This window comes from Lipotes vexillifer, unplaced genomic scaffold (genome assembly GCF_000442215.2).
Source record: "Lipotes vexillifer unplaced genomic scaffold, Lipotes_vexillifer_v1.1 scaffold131, whole genome shotgun sequence".
Taxonomy (NCBI): domain Eukaryota; kingdom Metazoa; phylum Chordata; class Mammalia; order Artiodactyla; family Lipotidae; genus Lipotes; species Lipotes vexillifer.
This window is the reverse complement of record NW_006782866.1, coordinates 3,085,363-3,105,825: the sequence shown is the minus strand read 5'-3', so window position 1 is coordinate 3,105,825 and position 20,463 is coordinate 3,085,363. Positions and strand designations below refer to the sequence as shown.

General features: G+C 36.6%; 1 protein-coding gene across 2 annotated transcripts in view; it reads left to right on the top strand.

Annotated features, from left to right (window-relative positions):
- DTNB (dystrobrevin beta) overlaps positions 1-20,463 on the top strand; it is a 262,633-nt gene that overhangs the window by 113,661 nt on the left and 128,509 nt on the right. For both annotated transcript variants that reach the window (XM_007455514.1, XM_007455515.1), the window contains one exon: positions 17,051-17,175. In XM_007455514.1, coding sequence (XP_007455576.1) covers positions 17,051-17,175 — 125 coding nt within the window. The remainder of the gene's footprint in view (positions 1-17,050; positions 17,176-20,463) is intronic.

The following is a 20,463-nucleotide window of genomic DNA, read 5'->3' as shown; positions in this document are numbered from 1 at the left end:
AGGGTTAGAGGAATCTGTATGACCCAGCAGTGTGAATTGCTTGTCTGTTTCTACATTAACTCAGATATATCAGTGATTATTGTCTGTATATCTAGGACATTCTGAGATCTACAGATACAGATTTATGGTAGAACTGTTTCTCTAAATACACTTAATACACGTGTATTGTATATTCATTACCTTTTATCTCCCTTTAGTGGCTACAAATTGTCCAATTATGAAATTTTTGATTACCTGTGATAAACCAGATATTGTGTTCCCTGGCATTCTCTCCTGAGCTGCTTTTCTTATTCTCTTTTTTTTTCAATTGAAGTATAGTTGATTTATAATATTATGTTAGTTTCAGGTGCACAACACACTGATTCAGTGAGCTGTCTTTTCTTCTCTTGCTGCAACCTCTGAGCCTACCAGGTTTTAGATGACCCTCCCCAACCAACCCCCCCAACACTAATAGATTTATGCAGTTCTTTTTTTTTTAACTTTATTTTTGTTTATTTTTAAAATATTTGTTTAGTTATTTGGCTGCGCCAGGTCTTAATTGCAGCACATGGGATCTTTGTTCTCACATGCGGGATCTTCATGGTAGCATGCCAGATCTTTAGTTGCGGCACGTGAGATCTTTAATTGCTTCATGCGGAATCTTTAGTTGTGGCACATGGAATCTTTAGTTGCGGCACGTGGGATGTTTATTTACGGCATGTGGGATCTAGTTCCCTAACCAGGGATCAAACGCAGGCCTCCTGCCTTGGTAGCATGGAGTCTTAACTGCTGGGCTACCAAGGAAGTCCCTTGGCAGGGACTTAAAATAAATTTATTTATTTATTTATTTTTACTTTTGGCTGCGTTGGGTCCTCATTGCTGCGCGCGGGCTCCCTCCATTTGTGGCTAGTGGGGGCCACTCTTTGCCGCGGTGTGCAAGCTTCTCATTGGGTGGCCTCTCCCGTTATAGAGCACGGGCTCCAGGCACTTGGGCTTCAGCAGTTGTGGCTCATGGGCTCCAGAGCGCAGGCTCAGTAGCTGTGGGGCACGGGCCCAGTCACTCCACAGCATGTGGGATCCTCCCGGACCAGGGCTCGTACCCGTGTCCCCTGCATTGGCAGGTGAATTCTTAACCACTGTGCCACCAAGGAAGCCCCCCCTCTGCAGTTCTTAATTCCAGCCGAGGCTTCTGGTTCAGGTTAAGACTCCTATATTCAGTGGTCCTATGGACATTTCCATCTTGAAGTCTCACTAGCTTTTCTGTCAACACATGGTTCTAATAATTTTTTCAGTCAATTTTCTTAGACTTCTAAGTAGATAACTATATTGCCTGTGGGAAACAGTAACAATCATTTTCCAATAGTTATACCCTTTTTTTTTTTTTTTTTAACTTTTTTGTTTTGGCAAGAACTTCTAGATCAGTGCTTCCCAGAATGGCTTGAAAAGAATCAGCTGGGCAGCTTGTTTAATATACAGAGTACCAGGTCTCTACCCTTGGGAATTTTAACTTAGTAGGTCTGGGTTGAGTTAGAGCAATCTGTTTTGTTTCATTTTGAAACAAATACCCCAGGAATTTTTTAATCTTCAGACAGTTTTGGGAAACACTGTTTCAGAGCTAAGTAATAGTGGTGGTGGTCTTCGGTTCCTGGCTGTGGAGCATCTGTATCATGTGTGACGTTAATTGACTTCTGACTCCGTTCCTGCCTTCGCCTGTGGCAGTGTTTGTGACAATGCTTGGAGATAGCAGGTGCCCAGGTGTCATCATCCAGGGGGAAATTTCAGCCAGGCAAAGAGCTTTCTGCCCTGGTAATCATTCAGTAAACATTTCTAGTGCCTGTTCTGCTCCAGGCCCCAGAGAGTGCTGCTATACAAAGAAGCACTTGGTGGGTCTTCTTGGTTTTCCAACCTTCATGCTCTCTCCAACCTCCAGCCTCCCTTTTGTGGGACTTTGGCTGCCTGTAAATCTTTTTCCATCGTACTCAAGTGTTCTGCTTCTTTTCGTCTTAGCTGACTAGACCCTTTGTTTACCCAGACCTGAAGTACTGGTCACACTTCTCCTTCCTCATTCTATCCTGCCATGCAATCTGTTGCTGCATTTGGCCAGAGAACTATCTGTTCAATGTATTCTAGAAGCAGTTTCTGAATCAGAGATGCTTTGTAGCCCACTGGGGTTTTATCTCATGGCGTCACATTTTGAAAGCGTCTTCAGTCTTGTCTTTGGACTTGGACTTTTACGTATGGCTTTACCTCATAGACAGCACTGTGACAGTAGCGAACTATTTCCAGTTGCTCATTCTACCATATCTTCTTACTTCTATGTCTTTGAATCTGTTGTTCTGTCTCCCTTTGTCTCCTCTCCTTCCCATCCTCCCAAATTTCCCAGGCCAACTCCTCTTCAGCCTCTGAGGTTCAGCTCAGCCATTGCCTCTTTTCCTGATCCCCAAGCTGATTTATATGTCTCTTCATGCTCTGCTGTGGCACACTGAATACCTCTTTTAAGGCACTTATCATGCTATTATAATTATCTGTTCATTTGTCTGTATATTCTATTATCTCATAATTCCTTAGTATGTTATTAGCCTATGTACCCCTGTGTTTGTTAAAGAACATTATAAAGTTGGCATCTCCCACTTGTTCCAGTTCTTAAACTCCTCTTGATCATGGGAATGTCTTTCTGACTTGAAAAAGTGTGAGAGATGGATAATATTCAATTTTGGCAAGAGTGTAGAGAAGAGGACTCTAGAAGATTGTTGGTAGGAGTGTGAATTGATACAATATTTGAAAAATAAAATTTTAAATGCATATAAACTTTGACTCAGCAATTCCGCATGTAGGAATTCTCCCACAAAGACCCTTGCATCAAGTATATTAGGATTTTGGTATGAAGAGATGGCCAAAATCTCCAACAGTGACAAAATGGCTAAATTTATTATGGTATATATACATACATACATATATATATATAATTATAGCTGTGGAATTCTGTGTAGCAGTCAAAATAAGTGACATAGATTTATATGTTCAGATGTGGAAAGAGGTCCATAGTATATACCCATTTTCCTCCCACCTCAGAGGTGACCTCTATTTTGAATTTAGTACTCAATATTTCCATTCATACTGATATTTTCGTATTTTTTATTACACATGTGTATGTGGCCATTAAAGTATATAGCATTGGGCTTCCCTGGTGGCGCAGTGGTAGAGAGTCCGCCTGCCGATGCAGGGGACATGGGTTCGTGCCCCGGTCTGGGAAGATCCCACATGCCGCGGAGCGGCTGGGCCCGTGAGCCATGGCCGCTGAGCCTGCGCGTCCGGAGCCTGTGCTCCTCAACGGGAGAGGCCACAACAGTGAGAGGCCCGTGTACTGCAAAAAAAAAAAATTTTATATATATATATATATATATATATATATATATATATATATATATATATATATGGCATTGTTTCTCATATTTTTAAACTTTATCAAAATAGTGTCATATTACATATATCCTCTTGCACCTTCCTTTGTTCACCTACATTGTTTGTAAAATGATCTCCATGTTGATATGGTTCTTTTCAATGCCATATAAAATTCAATTCTATAAATATGCCACATTTTATTTATTCTCCTGTTGATTGACATTCAACTTGTTTCTATTTTCTACTCTTCCAAACAAAGCTTTAGTGGATTTTCTAGTACAGGTCATCTTGTGCAGCCTGGGGAGTTTTCCCATTTTTAGGAGTGGAATTCCTTAGTCCAGAGGAGTGTGTCTCTTTTACTAGATTTTTACTAAATTGCTCTCCAAGGTGGCTTTTCTACTTCACACTCCCATCAGCAGTGTATGAGCTTTACCATGTAGTCACACCTTCATTTGTAAGGAGTATGGTACTTTTAATTCTCTTACGGAGCAACAAAACTCTTAACAAATTGTTTGAAGAAGATGGGACTATGAACTGCCAGTTAAAGCTATTGAGAAAGGAAATTCTGTCCATGTCATCAAACTGATGTTTTAAAGGGCAGTCCAATTCTCAGTGCAGCATTTCCCCTGTTGTACATACTGGTAAGAGTGCCAACACAAAATGGGATGCCAGGCCAGGTTGATATCACAGCTCAGTTAGGAGCAAAGTCTGGCCCTGAACTTTGTTTTTGCCTGTACACGTTCACAGCTTTTTCAGTTGTAACTTATTTATGCTTAATGTGGCAATTATCGGTAATTCAAGGGTACCCCTCCCACACCCAGGGCTGGTATGTATGGAACCATAAATACTATATTGGCTGTCATGGCACACCTAGCAGTGTCAGTCTGTTGATGTTGAATTCCAACAAATCTGTATTCGTTTTTTTTTTTTCCCTGAAAAGGAGGCTGAAACGATTTGCTGCTCAAAAACCAAGTTACTGCTGTTCTTTACATAACTCCAGCCTCAGCTATTATTGAACCATTTGAGGAACCATTGGTTCCTTTTTTGTGGGTCAAGAGGTTATAATTTATAAGCATGTTTCAGAAGCCATATATGAACGGATTACTTTTTATTCTACCTAGCTATATTCTCATAACTGTCAGAGAGCTCATACTCTCAAATCTTGGAAGAGTAATAAAAATTACATGGATTACATTTCTCTCATACATTAATCAGTCAAAATTATAGCTTTACAAATTAAGTTCAACTGGAGCTTAGCAACTGTAAACTTTTTACTTTCTAAAGCAGTTATTCTGAATCCTTTAAAAAATAATATAAGGGATATTATGAATTTTCAAAATATATTTTAAATAAACTTTAATAAACAAAAAAGAACTGGGAATTCCATTTCAGGGTGATGGTCTGAGGACATGCTATCACCTTTCCATCTTGCCTCAGATACTTAGAAATGATAAACTAGAGTTTTAAAAATAATTTGCAAGTACACTAGAGGGGAAAAAAAGAAGGAAAACCCACAGCAGGTCCCAGATGTGCAGAACCCCCATGAAAAGTGTATGGGATCAGTTTACAAAGGAAAACCTTGTTTCAAAACAAGGGCAGGAAACTATTAATTCTCAGGATAGGAGTAGCATCTAGAATGTTCCTGCTTGGAAAGTTGATATGGGCAGCTGAGAGGGGCTCAGGGCAAGTGACAGACTGACTCTGGTACTATAGCCTGGTGATGCAGGTGTCGCCGGCAGATGTAGTGTACATAGGACCTTAGGTTGGAGAGGCAGGCCTGGGGTCCAGGTGCTTGGTGAATTCCAGGAGAATAGGGGTCCCATGTTCATAAGACTAACTACAAAGCTTTTCCATGAGGTGTCACCTTCTGTCCCTCCCTCACTCTCACTGAAAACAAGTCCTGCTTCTCCCCTCCAGGTAAGCAGTGCACACAGATAGTGTAGACTGTCTCAACAGAGAGCCTTAACTACAAAGATGAGCACTTCATTAAAAATCACTAAAAACTGCCATGCAAAGGAGATAACAAAAGAGTTTATTTTGGACATAGAATTCATAGAATAAGCAGAACTAGATTTAAAAATATGTACAGTTGAACTCTTGGAGAGATGTGAGCAGTTATTTTATCTACCAAAAATAACTAAGTATTGATACTGGAAATTAAAATTTTGATTGTCAAAATAAGGAATTCATTAAATGGGCTGATTAACTGTGTCTGTAGCTTAAGAGCAGATTTGTGAGCTGGATACTGGAGCAGAGAATTGTTCCTAAACACATCACAGAAGGATACAGTAATAGAAAAAAAAAATTAAGACATGGAAGTTAGATTGAGGAATGCCATCTAATATAAACTCCAGAAAGAGGCTAAAGAGAATGCAGGGAAATGATATTTAGAGAAGCAGTAGATCCAGTTTCAAGATGGTTGACCAAACACATACTCCCTCTTACCCTTTCTGCACCAAACCCATAGAAATGATAAAGAATTAATTTGATTAATAAATTCCCTTTCAAGATTGAAAAGAAAAGGAATATTCCTGACCTGAAGCAATAAAACATCTTTAAGTGAAGGAGTTATACATTAAAGGAGAAGTTGCAGAAGGAACTGCTTGCACTGCCTGTTTGAGGCCATCACTACTGCCAGGACCCTGAAGCTCTCTGCTGATTTTGTCAGAACAGATTCAGCATGCGGCCTCTAGCCAGGATGCCACTATTGGCTAAGATGGCAAGTGAGCAGTCCCATGGGAGATGTTTACACGGCCATGAAAACCCAGAGGAAGCTTAGCAGAGTGAAATATAAACAGCAGAACTACACCCTGTGGGGTAGAACAGTCAGAAAGAAACTTTAAAAATAGGTCAATCTAATTTTCTTAGAGGACCAGGGATAGACTTTCATGATTAATACAAGAAGTGGAAGTTACGAAACTATAAATAATGAAAATGAAAAACGTAGTTGTCAAACAAACTCACTGGATGGGCTGCATTGCAAACTGGATATAGCTAAAGAACCGATTATTGAACTGAAAGATCAGGGCAAAAGATTGTCCCAAAACTCAGCATCAAGAGGTAAGAAAGTATCCTTTAAAAAAAAAAAAAAAAAAAAAAGATAAGAGAGTATGAAACAAAGATTGAAGCATTTAGATTCATGTAAAAGTTCCAACATTTATCGAATAGGAGTTGCAAGTGAAGAAAATTGACAAGAGACAATGTTTGAAGAAATAATGTATGAAAAACTTCCAAAACTGAAAAAGTATGAGCCCTTAGATAGAAGGCCTACTAACTGAAGAACACATTTTAAAAAGAAACAGCATAGTCAGCACCTGCATAGATCCTAGTGATAATGATGAAGAGAAATTCCTAGGTGACAGTAGAGAGAAAAGACTGATGGTCTACAAAAGAATAAGAATCCAGATGACCTTAGACTTTATCACTGGTTTTGAGAAACAACAGCAGAATGTCTTCAAGGTGCTGAGAGAAAATAAATTTGAACTTAAAATTCTGTTCTCACCCAAACTGTCTTTCAACAGCAAGGACACTGCAATAACATTTTCATAATTTAAGGACTTTGAAAGACCTTTGCTGAAAGAACTATTTAAAGGTACACTGCAGTAAGAAAAAAAATGAACCAAGAAGGTAGTAATGGGATTTAAGAAAAAAAAGGAAGCAGAGAAATCAAAAACATTATTGAATATAAATAAATATTGGTTATAAAATATATGATGATTTTTAGTAAGTTGTAACTTAAATCAACAAAAATAGCAACATGGAATTTGTGGTTGGGGGAGTGATAAAGGGAATTAAAAGCACACTAAAGATTTCAGGAGAAGGATAATAAAATGTAATTAATTCTAACTTGTAAGAAACTATAATTTTAAATATGCATTAAAAATTTAAGGGTAACCACTTGAAGAATTAGATATAAAATATAAACCTTAAAACTATTAGAAGAAAAAATGTAGCAAAAATAACCTTGACCAGTCCATTAGAAGACAGGAAAATAGGAAAAGAGAAAATCGTGGTAAAATAGAAAACACAAAATAAGTTGCTAGGAATACATTTAAGCATACATAGCAGTAGTTAAAATAAATGTAAGTGAATTAAACTCACCTACTAAAATGATAAAAACTCTCATCAAAGTGACAAAAACCACATGCTATTTCAGAGAAGATACACAGTTGATAATAAAGGGATGAAAAAAGTAGTATAAAATATTAATATGAGACCAAACAAGGCAAACAACATTGGAACGGACATAGGTGGGGAATTTAACATGCTGAAAAGTATAATTTGTAAGAGTTGGTATCAGTTATAAGCCTGTTTGTCCTGCTCTTGATAACACTGCATGTTTAAGTATGTATATATGTGTATAAATTTATACATTTACAAATTAATCCCGAGGCTTTCTAAATGGTATTCCTGATTCTGCCCTTGTTACCTTCAGTTTATTCTAAGTATAGCAGCCAGAATGATCCTGTTAAAAATCAGATCCTTGCTTGCTCAATACACTCCAGTAACTTCCCATCTTCTTCAGGGTAAAGGTAGACTAAGCTAGTTGTAGCCTCCCATCCCCAGTGACAAACATACATGTAGGATGAAATATAATAACAAAACTGAAATGCAGAATTGAACTTGAATAAAAGAGAAATTCCTGGCTATCAAAAATTAAACCCCAAATTGTGATGTCCCCAGGATTTATCAGATGGGATACTGGATTTAGGCCAGTGGTTGGGGTTAGCGCCTCCATGGAGTAGGAAATGTAACTTGGGTCCACTCAAGGTGAGTAGAACTGGTATTTTTGTAAAAGCTGGAGTTTTAGAAGGGCTGCCTCCTTGTGAAAGAGGGGCTAAAAATATTCCACTGGCCCAGAGATAGTACAAATAGGACTCCTATACAAAAAAAGAGTCTCTGCTAAAGGTGAGCTTATCATCAAATATTGCAAACTCAATTATAAAACAATCTGCTATGAGGGAGAATCAGCCAACACAACAAACAGTAGCTTTAGTATGCCAAGGACTTCAGAAAATGGTACACTTTAAAAATTAAAGGAGTAAGTCTAGGAATAGTGACATTTCAAAAAGGAACAAGTCAAGATGAAAAAGGAACAAATTGAATTTCTACAAATAAAAAATAATAAGGTTAAGCTCAATGGAGGGGTTAAATAGCAAATTATAGACAGCTACAGCAAAAATTAGGGAATGGAAAATAAGTCTGAGGAAATTAACCAGGATACAGAATATTGAACACAGATATAGGGAAATGGAAAATGTGACAGGCAATTGAAGGATTTGAAGGATGGAATGAAAAGGTCTACCTAGAATTCCATACCTATCTAATCTAAGAGCAAAGAAGGAATATATATTTTCAGAAAAAGTCTCAGTGGGTTTGTCACCAATAGACCATTGCTAAAGGAACTAACAAAGGATATGTTTTGGGGAAAAAATGAATTGAAGCAATAAGGAAGAAATGGAACATAAGAAGGAATGGTGCACAGCAGAATTGGCAAATGCGAGTAAATTTAAATAAGCACTATATGTAAATAATAATGACAATTTAATTGGTCTTAAAATAAGATGCAGCTAAAGTACTAATTAACTATGACATTAATATAGTTGGGCATGGTTAGAGTTAAAGGATTTGAAATTACAGGATGAGAGTACAGATACTGTTTAAGACGGTGGTAAAATGTTCACATTAAATGAGTTAGAGGAGGTTCCTGACTTCTCTTGGGGATTTAATAGGCTTATGTTTCTGCTTGAATCTATGAGTTCTCATCACAAGGAAAAAATATTTTTTTCTTTTTCTTTTATTTTGTATCTATATGAGGTGATGAACGTTCACTAAACTTACTGTGGTAATCAGTTCATAATGTGTGTAAGTCGAATCATTATGCTGTACATCTTAAATTTATACAGTGCTGTATGTCCATTATATCTCAGTAAGAAAAAAGAAAAAAAAGACATACCAAGCCAAGAACTAACCAAAAGAAAACTAGTGAAACTATATTAACCTCAGAAAATAGATTTCAGGGCAAAAATCTTTAGGAGAGAGATTAAAATGTTATATTTCATGTTATGTATATTTTATTACAATAAAAAAGTCTTCACCAGAGGTAAAGTTTACAAAAGATAAAAAGATGAAATTAACAGTTATACATAAGTAGACAACTAATAGCACAGCTTTAAAATGTGTAAATAAAAATAAGAGCACAATAAGAAATTAAAAATACATTATTAAAATGGGTAATTTTAACACACTTCTCTCAACAATTGTTAGAATCGTTAGACAAAAAAGCACAGAATGGGGCTTCCCTGGTGGCGCAGTGGTTGAAAGTCCACCTGCCGATGCAGGGGACATGGGTTCGTGCCCCGGTCCAGGAAGATCCCACGTGCCGCGGAACGGCTGGGCCCGTGAGCCATGGCCGCTGAGCCTGTGCTCTGCAACGGGAGAGGCCACAACAGGGAGAGCCCCACGTACTGCACAAAAAACAAAAAAAAAAACAAAAAAAAACACAGAATGTAGAAAATTCGAATGTATCCAGCAATTAATGATTGCATGTTCTTTTCAAACACACAAAACTTGACCACATAAATGAAGTCTCAGAAAAGAATTAGTGTCGATTATAGTGCATTTGAGCTAGGAATCAATAACAAAAAGATAATGTAACCATACATTGGTTATTGAAAGATTAGTTGAAATGAACAAACTCCTCAAACAACCTTGCTTTCCAAAACTGATTCAAGATAGAAAAAAACCTGCAAATATTAGTATAATCATTAAAGAATTTGAATTAGTAGCTTAAAATATTTATACAAAGGAAACAACCAGGCCTGAGTGACTTTACATAAGTTTCAACAAACATTCAAAGAAAAGAATTCCAGTATTATAAAAATTTCCCAAATTCTAGAAAAAATAATGAGCATTCTGATTTCATTTTTGAGGCTAGAACTACCTTGGTACCAAAGCCTTATGAGGACAACAGGAAAGGAAAATTACAAGCCATTCTAATGAAGGCAAATAAAAGCCTAAACAAAGTATTATGAAACTCAACTCAGCGGTGTATACAAAAGATCATAATCACACTGGTTTTATTCCAGCAATTAAAGATAGATTATTATAATTTAGCCATATTCATAAGTTGATGGATTAAATCTGTATAATCATCTCAAAAGACATGTAAAACAGTGATTAAAACCTCATATCCACACAGACACACCCTGCACTTTAGCAGTCTAGGGGTAGAAGAATTTCCTTAACCTAATACATATAGGATATTTATAAAAACATAGTATCCATTATATTTACTGATGAAATGTCAGGAGTATTTGTTTTGAGATTGAAATCTTAAGATTTTAAGATTGAAAACAAAACAAGGAGGCTTGCTCTCACCACTTCTATTCAACATTTTCTTGGAGGTCCTAAAGCAGCAGAGTAAACAAGGAAAAGAGACAAAAAGGTATTTTAATTGGAAGGAAACAAAGTTATCATTATTTAGTGATGACTGTTAATGTAGAAAGATTGAAAGAATCTCCAAATCATTAGAATTAAAATAGAGTAGGGGTAATAAAAGTAAAAATAGATAAATTGGACTACATCAAAATGTAAAACTCCTGTGCATCAAAGGACACATCAACATAGTAAAAAGGCAAACTATGGTATGGGAGAAAATATTTGCATATCATATATCTGATAAGGGGCTCATATTCAGATTATATAAAGAACTCCTATAACTTAAGAACAATAAAAAGCAAATAACCCATTAAAAAATTGGGTAAAGGAATAGACATTTCTCCAGAGATGATATATAAATGGCCAATATACTTAACATTACTTAACTGTACACTTAAAAATGGTTGAGATGGTAAATTTTATGTTATGTGTATTTTACCAAAATTTTTAAAAATAAGAGAGCAAGGTTTCTGGATATAAAATCTTTCTATAACTAGAAATAAATAACAGATACATATATCCTTTATGAACAAGAATCTGTAACTTTATTGAAAGATATTTAAAAAGACTTAGGAGAATTCCCTAGTGGGATCCAGTGGTTAGGACTCTGCACTTTCATTGCCAACCACCGGGTTCTATCCCTGGTCAGGGAACTAAGATCCTGCAAGCTGCATGGTGTGGCCAAAAAAAAAAAAAAGAGGCTAAATACATGAGGGGATGTACATATTCACGGAAAGGAATGTTCAGTGTGTGAACTGACATGTGAAGATGTCAGTTCACTCCAGAATTGTCTATATATTCTATCAGTTCCCATCAAAATCTCAACAGGATTTTTTTTTTTTGTGGTAAATGGACAGACTGATTGTAAAATTTAAGTGGAAGCGTGAAGGGTCAAGAATAACAAAGACTCTCCTAATGAAGAATTGAAAGTTTGGGGCACTGGTACTACCTGAAAACATAAGAGGAAACTAACAATTAAATCATCATGATACTGGTACAGGGATAGAAGTAGAATATCTATCTTGTAGGAGAAAAATGGATTGTTTATTAAGAGATCCTGAAGCAACTGATTATCCGTATTGGATACAATTGGATTATTTCCTTATACCTATCAAAGAAATCAGTTCTAAGTAGATTCAAACTTAAATATGAAAGATAAAAACTATGGAACAATGAAGACAATCTGGGAGGATATCGTCATGACATCAGGGAGGGGAATATTTCTTAAGATACAAAAGGCACAAAATAAGAAAGAAAAGATTAATAAATTGGGACTACTGTGTATTTAAAGATGATCATTCATTAAAAACAATAGAGTGAAAAACCTTAAAATGAAAGTTGTTTGTAAGATATAACTTCTGTACGGTTAAAATACAAAAATATATAGAACTCTTACAAATCAGTAAGATAAAGACAAACCCAGTGAAACACTACGCCAAAGACAGGAACAGGCATTTCACAGACAAAGAAATACAAATGGCCCATAAACATTGGAAAAGATGCTCAATATTTCTAGTAATAAGGGAATTGCAAATTAAAAGCCCAATAACATTTGTCACCCACCAGATTGGCAAATGTTAGAACGTCTGACTGTAACAAGGGTTGGCCAGAATGTAGAGTCAGGAAGTCCCTCACATAGCTGATGGGAGTGGAAATTAGCATAACCACTTTGTAAAAGCAAATTGGCAGTGCCTAGTAACACTGAATGTCATAATTTATGACCCAATAATTCCAGTCTTAGGAAATTCTTTTACATGGCCAGCAGGAGACACGGACAAGAAAGTTTTATAGCAGCATTGTGACTGAGAGGGAACAAAGGGAAACGACCCAAATATATAAATTATGATGTAATTGAGCAATGAAATACAATCAAGCCATGAAAAAATGAGTGAATTTTATCAACATATGCATCAACATGGATGAATTGTAACATAATTTTGAGTAAAAGAAGCCAGTTGCAGAAAAAAATATGTATGTAAATCTATATAGGTTTTAAGCATGTATTAAATAAATCATGTATTTTTTATAGTACATAATTGCTAAAATAGTAAAATCAAGGAAATGATTAGTACAAAATCCAGGATACTGATAACCAGGAGATGTGCGGGTATGGTGGGAGTGGGCTGTATTAGATAAGGGCTCACAGCCAGGCTTCCAAGTGACCATAATGGTATATTTCTCAGGCAGAATAGTGGGTAGATGGGTATTTGTTTTATCACTTTTTAGACTGTACACCCACATTTTATATACTTTTGAAGTATTCTTTTTTAATGTAACCTGTAATTTTTTTTCCAAGGTGACCTTACTTTATTTATTTATTTATTTTTAACATCTTTATTGGAGTAGAGTTGCTTTACAATGTCGTTAGTTTCTGCTGTATAACAGAATGAGTCAGCTCTATGTATACATATATCCCCTCCCTCTTGCGTCTCCCTCCCACCCTCCCAATCCCACCCCTCTAGGTGGTCACAAAGCACCGGGCTGATTTCCCTGTGCTATGCGGCTGCTTCCCACTAGCTATCTATTTTACGTTTGATAGTGTATATAAGTCCATGCTACTCTTACTTCGCCCCAGCTTCCCCTTCCCCCTCCCCTTGTCCTCAAGTCTATTTTCTACGTCTGCATCTTTATTTCTGTCCTGCCCCTAGGCAGAACCTTTTTTTTTTTGATTCCATATATATGTGTTAGCATATGGTATTTGTTTTTCTCTTTCTGACTCACTTCACTCTGTATGACAGACTAGGTCCATCCACCTCACTACAAATAACTCAATTTTGTTTCTTTTTATGGCTGAGTAATATTCCATTGTATATCTGTGCCACATCTTCTTTATCCATTCATCTGTCGATGGACACTTAGGTTGCTTCCATGTCCTGGCTATTGTAAATAGTGCTGCAATGAACATTGTGGTACATGTCTCTTTTTGAATTATGTAACCTGTAATATTTTTAAGAGATGGTAGGAAATGTTTTGAAATTAGGTAAAGTGGATGAAGGTATTGAAAATGCACAAAGATTGAAAATCATTGCCTAAGAGGGTTTGAAGGAGATCTGATTTTCTAGGTTAAGGCGTCCCCATGTATCAGTGTGAGGGTTCAAGTGAGGGGAAAGGTACAAAGACCTGTCAGAACATCTCTGGCCTAGTGGCTTAAATGAAGTGTGGAGTCACCAGTCCCTACACCTGGATTGCTTTTCTTCCTCCCTCACTCCCTGCACTTCTGTAAATACTTAGTGACTGACTACCAAGTCCTGGGCATTGTCCTGGGGGCCGAGTAGCCAGAAGAGGTAATGTCCCTGTCTTGGCACTTATAGTGGTTTTCGAACTCCTGCTCACACACTTAAGTTAATCTTAGTTTCCTAACGTAGCTCCACAATGGCCCATATTGTAATTCGTGCGTTGAGGTCTTTTTAAGGAAAGCATTTATCTACCTATTTAGACAACCTAATTGAATGCATTATCTTTAAATTTTCAGGATAATGTTCTCTTTGGTTTGATCCTAGCCCTTAGTTAATTCCTATATATGTTTATTTCCAGTCTTTTTCTCCTTCTCATACATATCAAGCATCTCTTGATGTACTCTACGTGGAATTGGCTTTGATGTATTGATTTTACCTTTCTCTCTTTCTTTTTGAGACTTGAAATAGGATCTAATCTTAAACCTTGACTTGGAGCAGTATTTTTGAAAGCACAACAAGCATGCTGCTAGAGGATATTAGGTGATACAAAGGGAAACATTTTTTATTTTAACAGTCTTATTTTAATGTTTATGGTGAAATATACACATGAAACCTGTGATTTCATGGCTATTATAATCCATCTCACATAGACTGCATGAATTAATGGCCCAGGTGGTTCTCAGATGTAGCAAAAAATCACAAAATGAGTACATGGATTACACACGTAGTGTTTAGTTGTAAAGGTGAATTAAGATATTCTCTGGTGTCCTCTGACGGTCTCCTACTCATAGCCTAACTCTCAAAAAAGTTAAGCTTATATGGTTTAGTCAGGAAAAAGCAATCTAGAAAATTCATCTAGGCAAATAATTTATTCAAATAACATATTCTGGTGTAGGTCAGGTTCTGGAAATACACAGATGAATAAAATGTAGATCCTACCCTTCAAGACCACTGGTCTAACAGAGATAGGCATGTAAATTTGAAAGTGCAGTGTAGTATTGGAACAGTGCAACAGTGGAAATGTGTACTTGGCAAGTGGGTAGCTTGGAAAGATGGGTGCCGACTTACGGAGCAGTGAGGAAAGTCTTCAGAGGGGAAGGGAGGCTTGCAAATAAGCAGCCTTGAGAGATGAGCAGAAAATTTAAAGAGAAGTAGATTGGGAAAGGGAGATCTCAGAAAGGCACGTGCCAAGGTACAGAGATCTAAGAGAACATGGTACATTGGGTTAACTGAGCAGCTTGATGTTTATGCTGACGTGGGGTGAGAGGTGAGGACAGAGGGGGGAGCTGGATATGAAAGCTCCTAAGTGAGCTGTGATGGCGTGGATTTAGATCTTAGTCTATAAATGATCATCAGCCTTTGGAAGATTTTAAGCAGAAGACTGCATGATGTCTGGGGCAGTGTAGAAGATGGAGCAGAGGGGGAAGAATCAGAGTCATGTTACAGCTAGTCATTGGGCAAAGGGATGATGGAGAGCAGTTGTGGGGAAGTTCAGAATTTCTGCTTTGTGTAGCTTCATATATAATTTTCAGGAAATTAGATTACATATAGATTTCCCCCAGAATTTAATGTGTTGAAGGGGATGGTGGTAGGTGATGTGGAGCCAATATATGAAGTTTCTGAAGAGAATGGTATTATTCAGTCTGTTATAAACAAGGTATTAAGTAACTTTCCCTATATAGTCTTAAAGGTAAATATATTTTGGCTTATTTTCTGTTAAAATATATGTAGGCAGCATATAAAAGTTAAGTGGAGATGTGCTACTGTTGAGACACACAGCTGCAAACAAGGTCTGTTTTCTAATTAGAGTAGTACACACGGTAATACACTGCAGAGGCAGAAGAATGAAATATTTAAACTTTTTTGCGACGAGTATCCTGCCAAGAAAATCTCAGATAACAGTATTATTTAAAGGGAATTGGGGGCCTTCTCTGGTGGCACAGTGGTTAAGAATCCTCCTGCCATTGCAGGGGACATGGGTTCGAGCCCTGGTCCAGGAAGATCCTACCATGTGCTGCAGAGCAACTAAGCCTGTGCACCACAACTACTGAGCCTGTGCTCTAGATCCCGTGAGCCACAGCTACTGAGGCCGTGTGCCACAACTGCTGAAGCCCGCATGCCTAGAGCCCGTGCTCTGCAACAAGAGAAGCCACCACAGTGAGAAGCCTGCACACTGCAACAAAGAGTAGCCCCACTCATCGCAGCTAGAGAAAGCCCGTGCAGCAATGGAGATCCAGCACAGCCAAAATATAAATAAATAAATAAACAATTAATTTTTTAAAAAGTGTCCTTTAAATATGGGTTTCATATTCTACATATCTTAGTCGTGGCATATTGTTTACTTTTGTGCATATTTACTATTATACCTTAGGCCTGCTAGTCTTTGGATTTAGTGTGTATTGTTCTACCTTCCCAGGAAATGTATTAGTATGCCAACTTATTTTTGTACCTTCATCATATCATAATTTAGAGTCACAGATCTGATGCTGCCTGTGTATGTGAGTGTACTCATTTGTATCTGTATACATAGACAGACCCTTAACACCAAATGTTCTGTTTCATGTTCATTTGGGGAATATTCTCTTAATATTTGGGGGGGTGTGGGTTAGTCAGCTAATTTGCTAACATTCAAGAGCCGTGAGCTCTCAGCATTATCTTAACCTTTTAGTATTTTAGTCTAGCAAGAATTTCTGACTCTGATCAGGGAATTAACTATAACATCTTACCAGAATGATCCAGAAGCATCAAAAGAGGGAGTTCCTGCAAAGGGCACACAGAGATGCTCAAAAGGAAAGTTAACACTAACTGGATAGTGTGACTGCATAGTAGAAATGAGGGAGTTAGGACAGAAACGAAGGGCCACAAACGACCTTGAAACAACCCCTTGAAACAACCGTAGGTTCCTTTCTGCAAGGCTCAGTAGTGGTGACCGTAATGCAACTTAGTTTGTATTTGCAAAGATATTTTCTACAGCTCTTGTCACTAAGTTAAAATTCTGTTTCATTCTTTTGAAAATTCAATTCCTTATTTCCATATTTTCTACTTTGACACAGAAATCCCCTGCAAAGAAGCTGAGCCATGCAATTAGTAAATCCTTGGGGTGTGTACCCACCAGAGAACCTCCGCATCCTGTTTTTCCTGAACAACCAGAGAAACCACTTGACCTTGCAAATATAGTGTAAGTATATGATAGATGTGGATTATACTGAAATGGAAACCTTGCTGAATTCTTTTGGGTCAAAACCAAATATCACCTAACATGAACATTTTACCTTCTGGTTTTTACTTTACTTTGGGGGATCTTAAGACTTAAAGCTTTCAGCTCTTTAAATCACCATAAATATCTGCATGGAAACCTAGCTCCTGAGCCCTGAAGCCTAAGTTATGTAGCGGTCCCCTTCAGAAAATTAATACGTTAAGAGTAATTAGTGTGCTGGGTTTAACAAGGTCATCTTCTGTTATTTGTGTTCTTCCCTTAAATCAGCCGTAGAGATCTTTTCTTCTTTACAACAGTTAATGACCATAGAGATTTTAAAAGTTAGTTTAGACCACATGGAAATGAAAATCAACCTAATTTGCTCTTTTCGTATTGAGAGAAAATTAGGAACCACAAGACTGAACTCTATAAATAAAACTAGTGTTTTATTTTTATTTTCAGTTAAATATTCTTGCTAAGGAAAAGAAAGCTGGAGGGAAACAAAAAAGCTAGAGAAATGAAGAGGAAAAGTAAGGAGGAGGAGAAACAATGAAGGATAAGATTCAGCTTTTAAACTGATTTCTTCCCTCTGAATTAAATAATGATATTAAGTGTACTCTGCTAGATAAAGTTGGTAGGTTTTTGATTATTAGTCTCACTCAGGTATTTAGAAGTTTTTCTGTTGCAGTAGACATCCATTTTCTTTTACCTAGCTCAAATTACGTAGTTTGATTAAATGAGCTCTTAGAGTTCTTGATCTTTTCTTTCTCTTTCGTTCAATAATTTTCAAAACTATTATATTTATTAAAATAATACACACATATAGATTAAAAATTCAATAATACAGAAAAAATACAACAATACATATAACAAAACGCAGCACATCCTCCCCAGTTTCATTGTGCTTTGTTTGGGTTTTTAGATCTCCTAATGGATACCTCCATATCGCTAAATAATATATTCAGAGCACCATTTCTTGGCTTATCAGTTTTGGACGTTATTGAATTCCTTCTGTGGTGTAAGGGACCAACCTCATTTATAACTCTACATATCAACCCATCTCATCTTTTCATAATTATATCACCATTTTAAAAATTAGTTACCTTTGTACTCTTGAATGTAATTTTTAAACTTCTATTTCTTGTAACTTCTTTTGACTTCTACTGTGTAAATGAAGGAAGTTTTAACCTTCTGTCTGCTTCTCCCTTCTCCCTTTGCCTCCTAACTTCTGTCATCTGTGCCATTACTTTTATATTATCAAAGCTGATAATATTTCTGTTCTCTCCTATGATCGTAACTAAGTCTTCTGAGGTTTATTAAGGGCTCAATCTAAAAGACGAAAACCAAGTAACAGCATTTTGAGTTACTTCCATTCATTACAAAGTCAAGAAGTATGCTGTCATTCTGTGTACCCTTTGTTTAGTTCCAGTGTCACAATCCCTGTGCAGTTGTTCTCATCAGAGTTCAGTGGGATCTTCTTTCTTATATACCACAGATTGCTCAAAAGTGTGCCTGTTGACTTTATAACTGGACTGACTTTCTTGTACTGTTTTTGTGGTTGTTTTTCCTTCAGTTTCCCATTGATTTCTTCTTCCTGGGGAAAAAAATAGGCTTTTCTCCCACTGTGTTCCATAGTAGATTTTACTTATTTGTGTGTGATCCATTTTTTGGTTAAATTTGTTAACCTCTTCCCTTTTTGGTTAGTGTTTTTCATTTGAATTAAAAAAAAAAACAAAAAACCCTTGCCTGCTCCAACATTGTAGTGATATTTCTCTCTCTTTTTAAGCTTTGAAAATGTCCTTTTTACATATGTCTTTAATTCATCTGGAACAAATTTTTGTGTGTGGTGTGATGTGGAATATCCAATTTTCTCTCTCTCTCTGCATTTGAATAATAACTTGTCTCAATGCCATTTTTTGGATAATCCATCATTTCCCCACTTAACTACAATGCCACCATTGTCATAAATGAAGTTTGCAAATACGCACGGTCTGGTTTCTGGGCTCTTTATTCTGCTCCTTTGGTCAAAATGTCTATCACTATGCCAATATCATGCTATCTTAATTACTGTAAGGGATTAAGTCATCTTTTTTAGGAGTGTCTTGTCTATTCTTTGCCCTTTGCTCTTTCATATAAATTTGAGAATCAACTTATTGAGTCCCTCATAAAATTTTGTTGGAGTTTTGATCGGAGATTTATTGAATCTAAAGATCAAATTGGGAAGAACAGACATCTTTATAATATTAAGTCTTCCATTCCATGAATGCGTTATGTCTTTCCATTTATTTAAATATCCTTTTGTGCCATTTAGTAAAGCTTTATAATTTTTCCTCAGGAAGGTCTTGTACATGTTAAATTAATTCTTGTGTACTTCGCATTTGTTGCTGCTGTTGCAAATGGTGCCTTTTTTCTCTGCAGTTATTTTGAGATATAATTTACATGCAATAAAATGCTCTCACTTTAACTGTACAATTCAGTGATTTTTGGCAAATGTGTACAGTTAATTGAATTATGTTTCTTAACAGTTTGTTGCTGGACACGCACATTGCTTTTGTATTTTAATCCACTGTGTAGAGTCTTCTTGTATAACTTGTTCATAATTCTAGCAATTTGTACTCACATTCTTTTGGATTTTCTGTAAATCATTATATCACCTGCAAATAATGATTGCCTTTTGCCTTCCCTCCCATTCGTTATGCTTTTAAATATACTCATTTTTTTTTCTTTTGGTTTTATCATGCCGGCTAGAGCCTCCAGTGCAATATTGAATGCAATGGTTTGATAGACATTCTTGCATTATTACTAATACCAAAGAGAACACTTTCAGCATTCATTTTAGCATGTCTTTTGATGTTGGTTTTTTGTAGAAACTGTTTATCAGATAAAAGAGGTTCCCTTTTATTCCTAGTTTGCTAGTGCTTTCTTTTTATCATGAATAATGTCAAATTTTATCAAAGACTTTCTGCATGGAGATGATAGCCTGAGTTTCTTTATTCTGTTAATATAGTGAATTACATTAACTGTTTTTTAAACAACCCTACATTCCTGGAATAAACATAATTTGACCCTCCTTTTAATACACTGCTAGATTTCACTTGCTCATATTTTGTTTAGCTTTTTTCTATGTTTATGAGTTAAATTGTCCTGTAATTTCCCTTGATTTTTTTTTTTTTTTTTTTTTTTTTTTTTTGCGTTTTGGGGGCCTCTCACTGTCGTGGCCTCTCCCGTTGTGGAGCACAGGCTCCGGATGTGCAGGCTCAGCAGCCATGG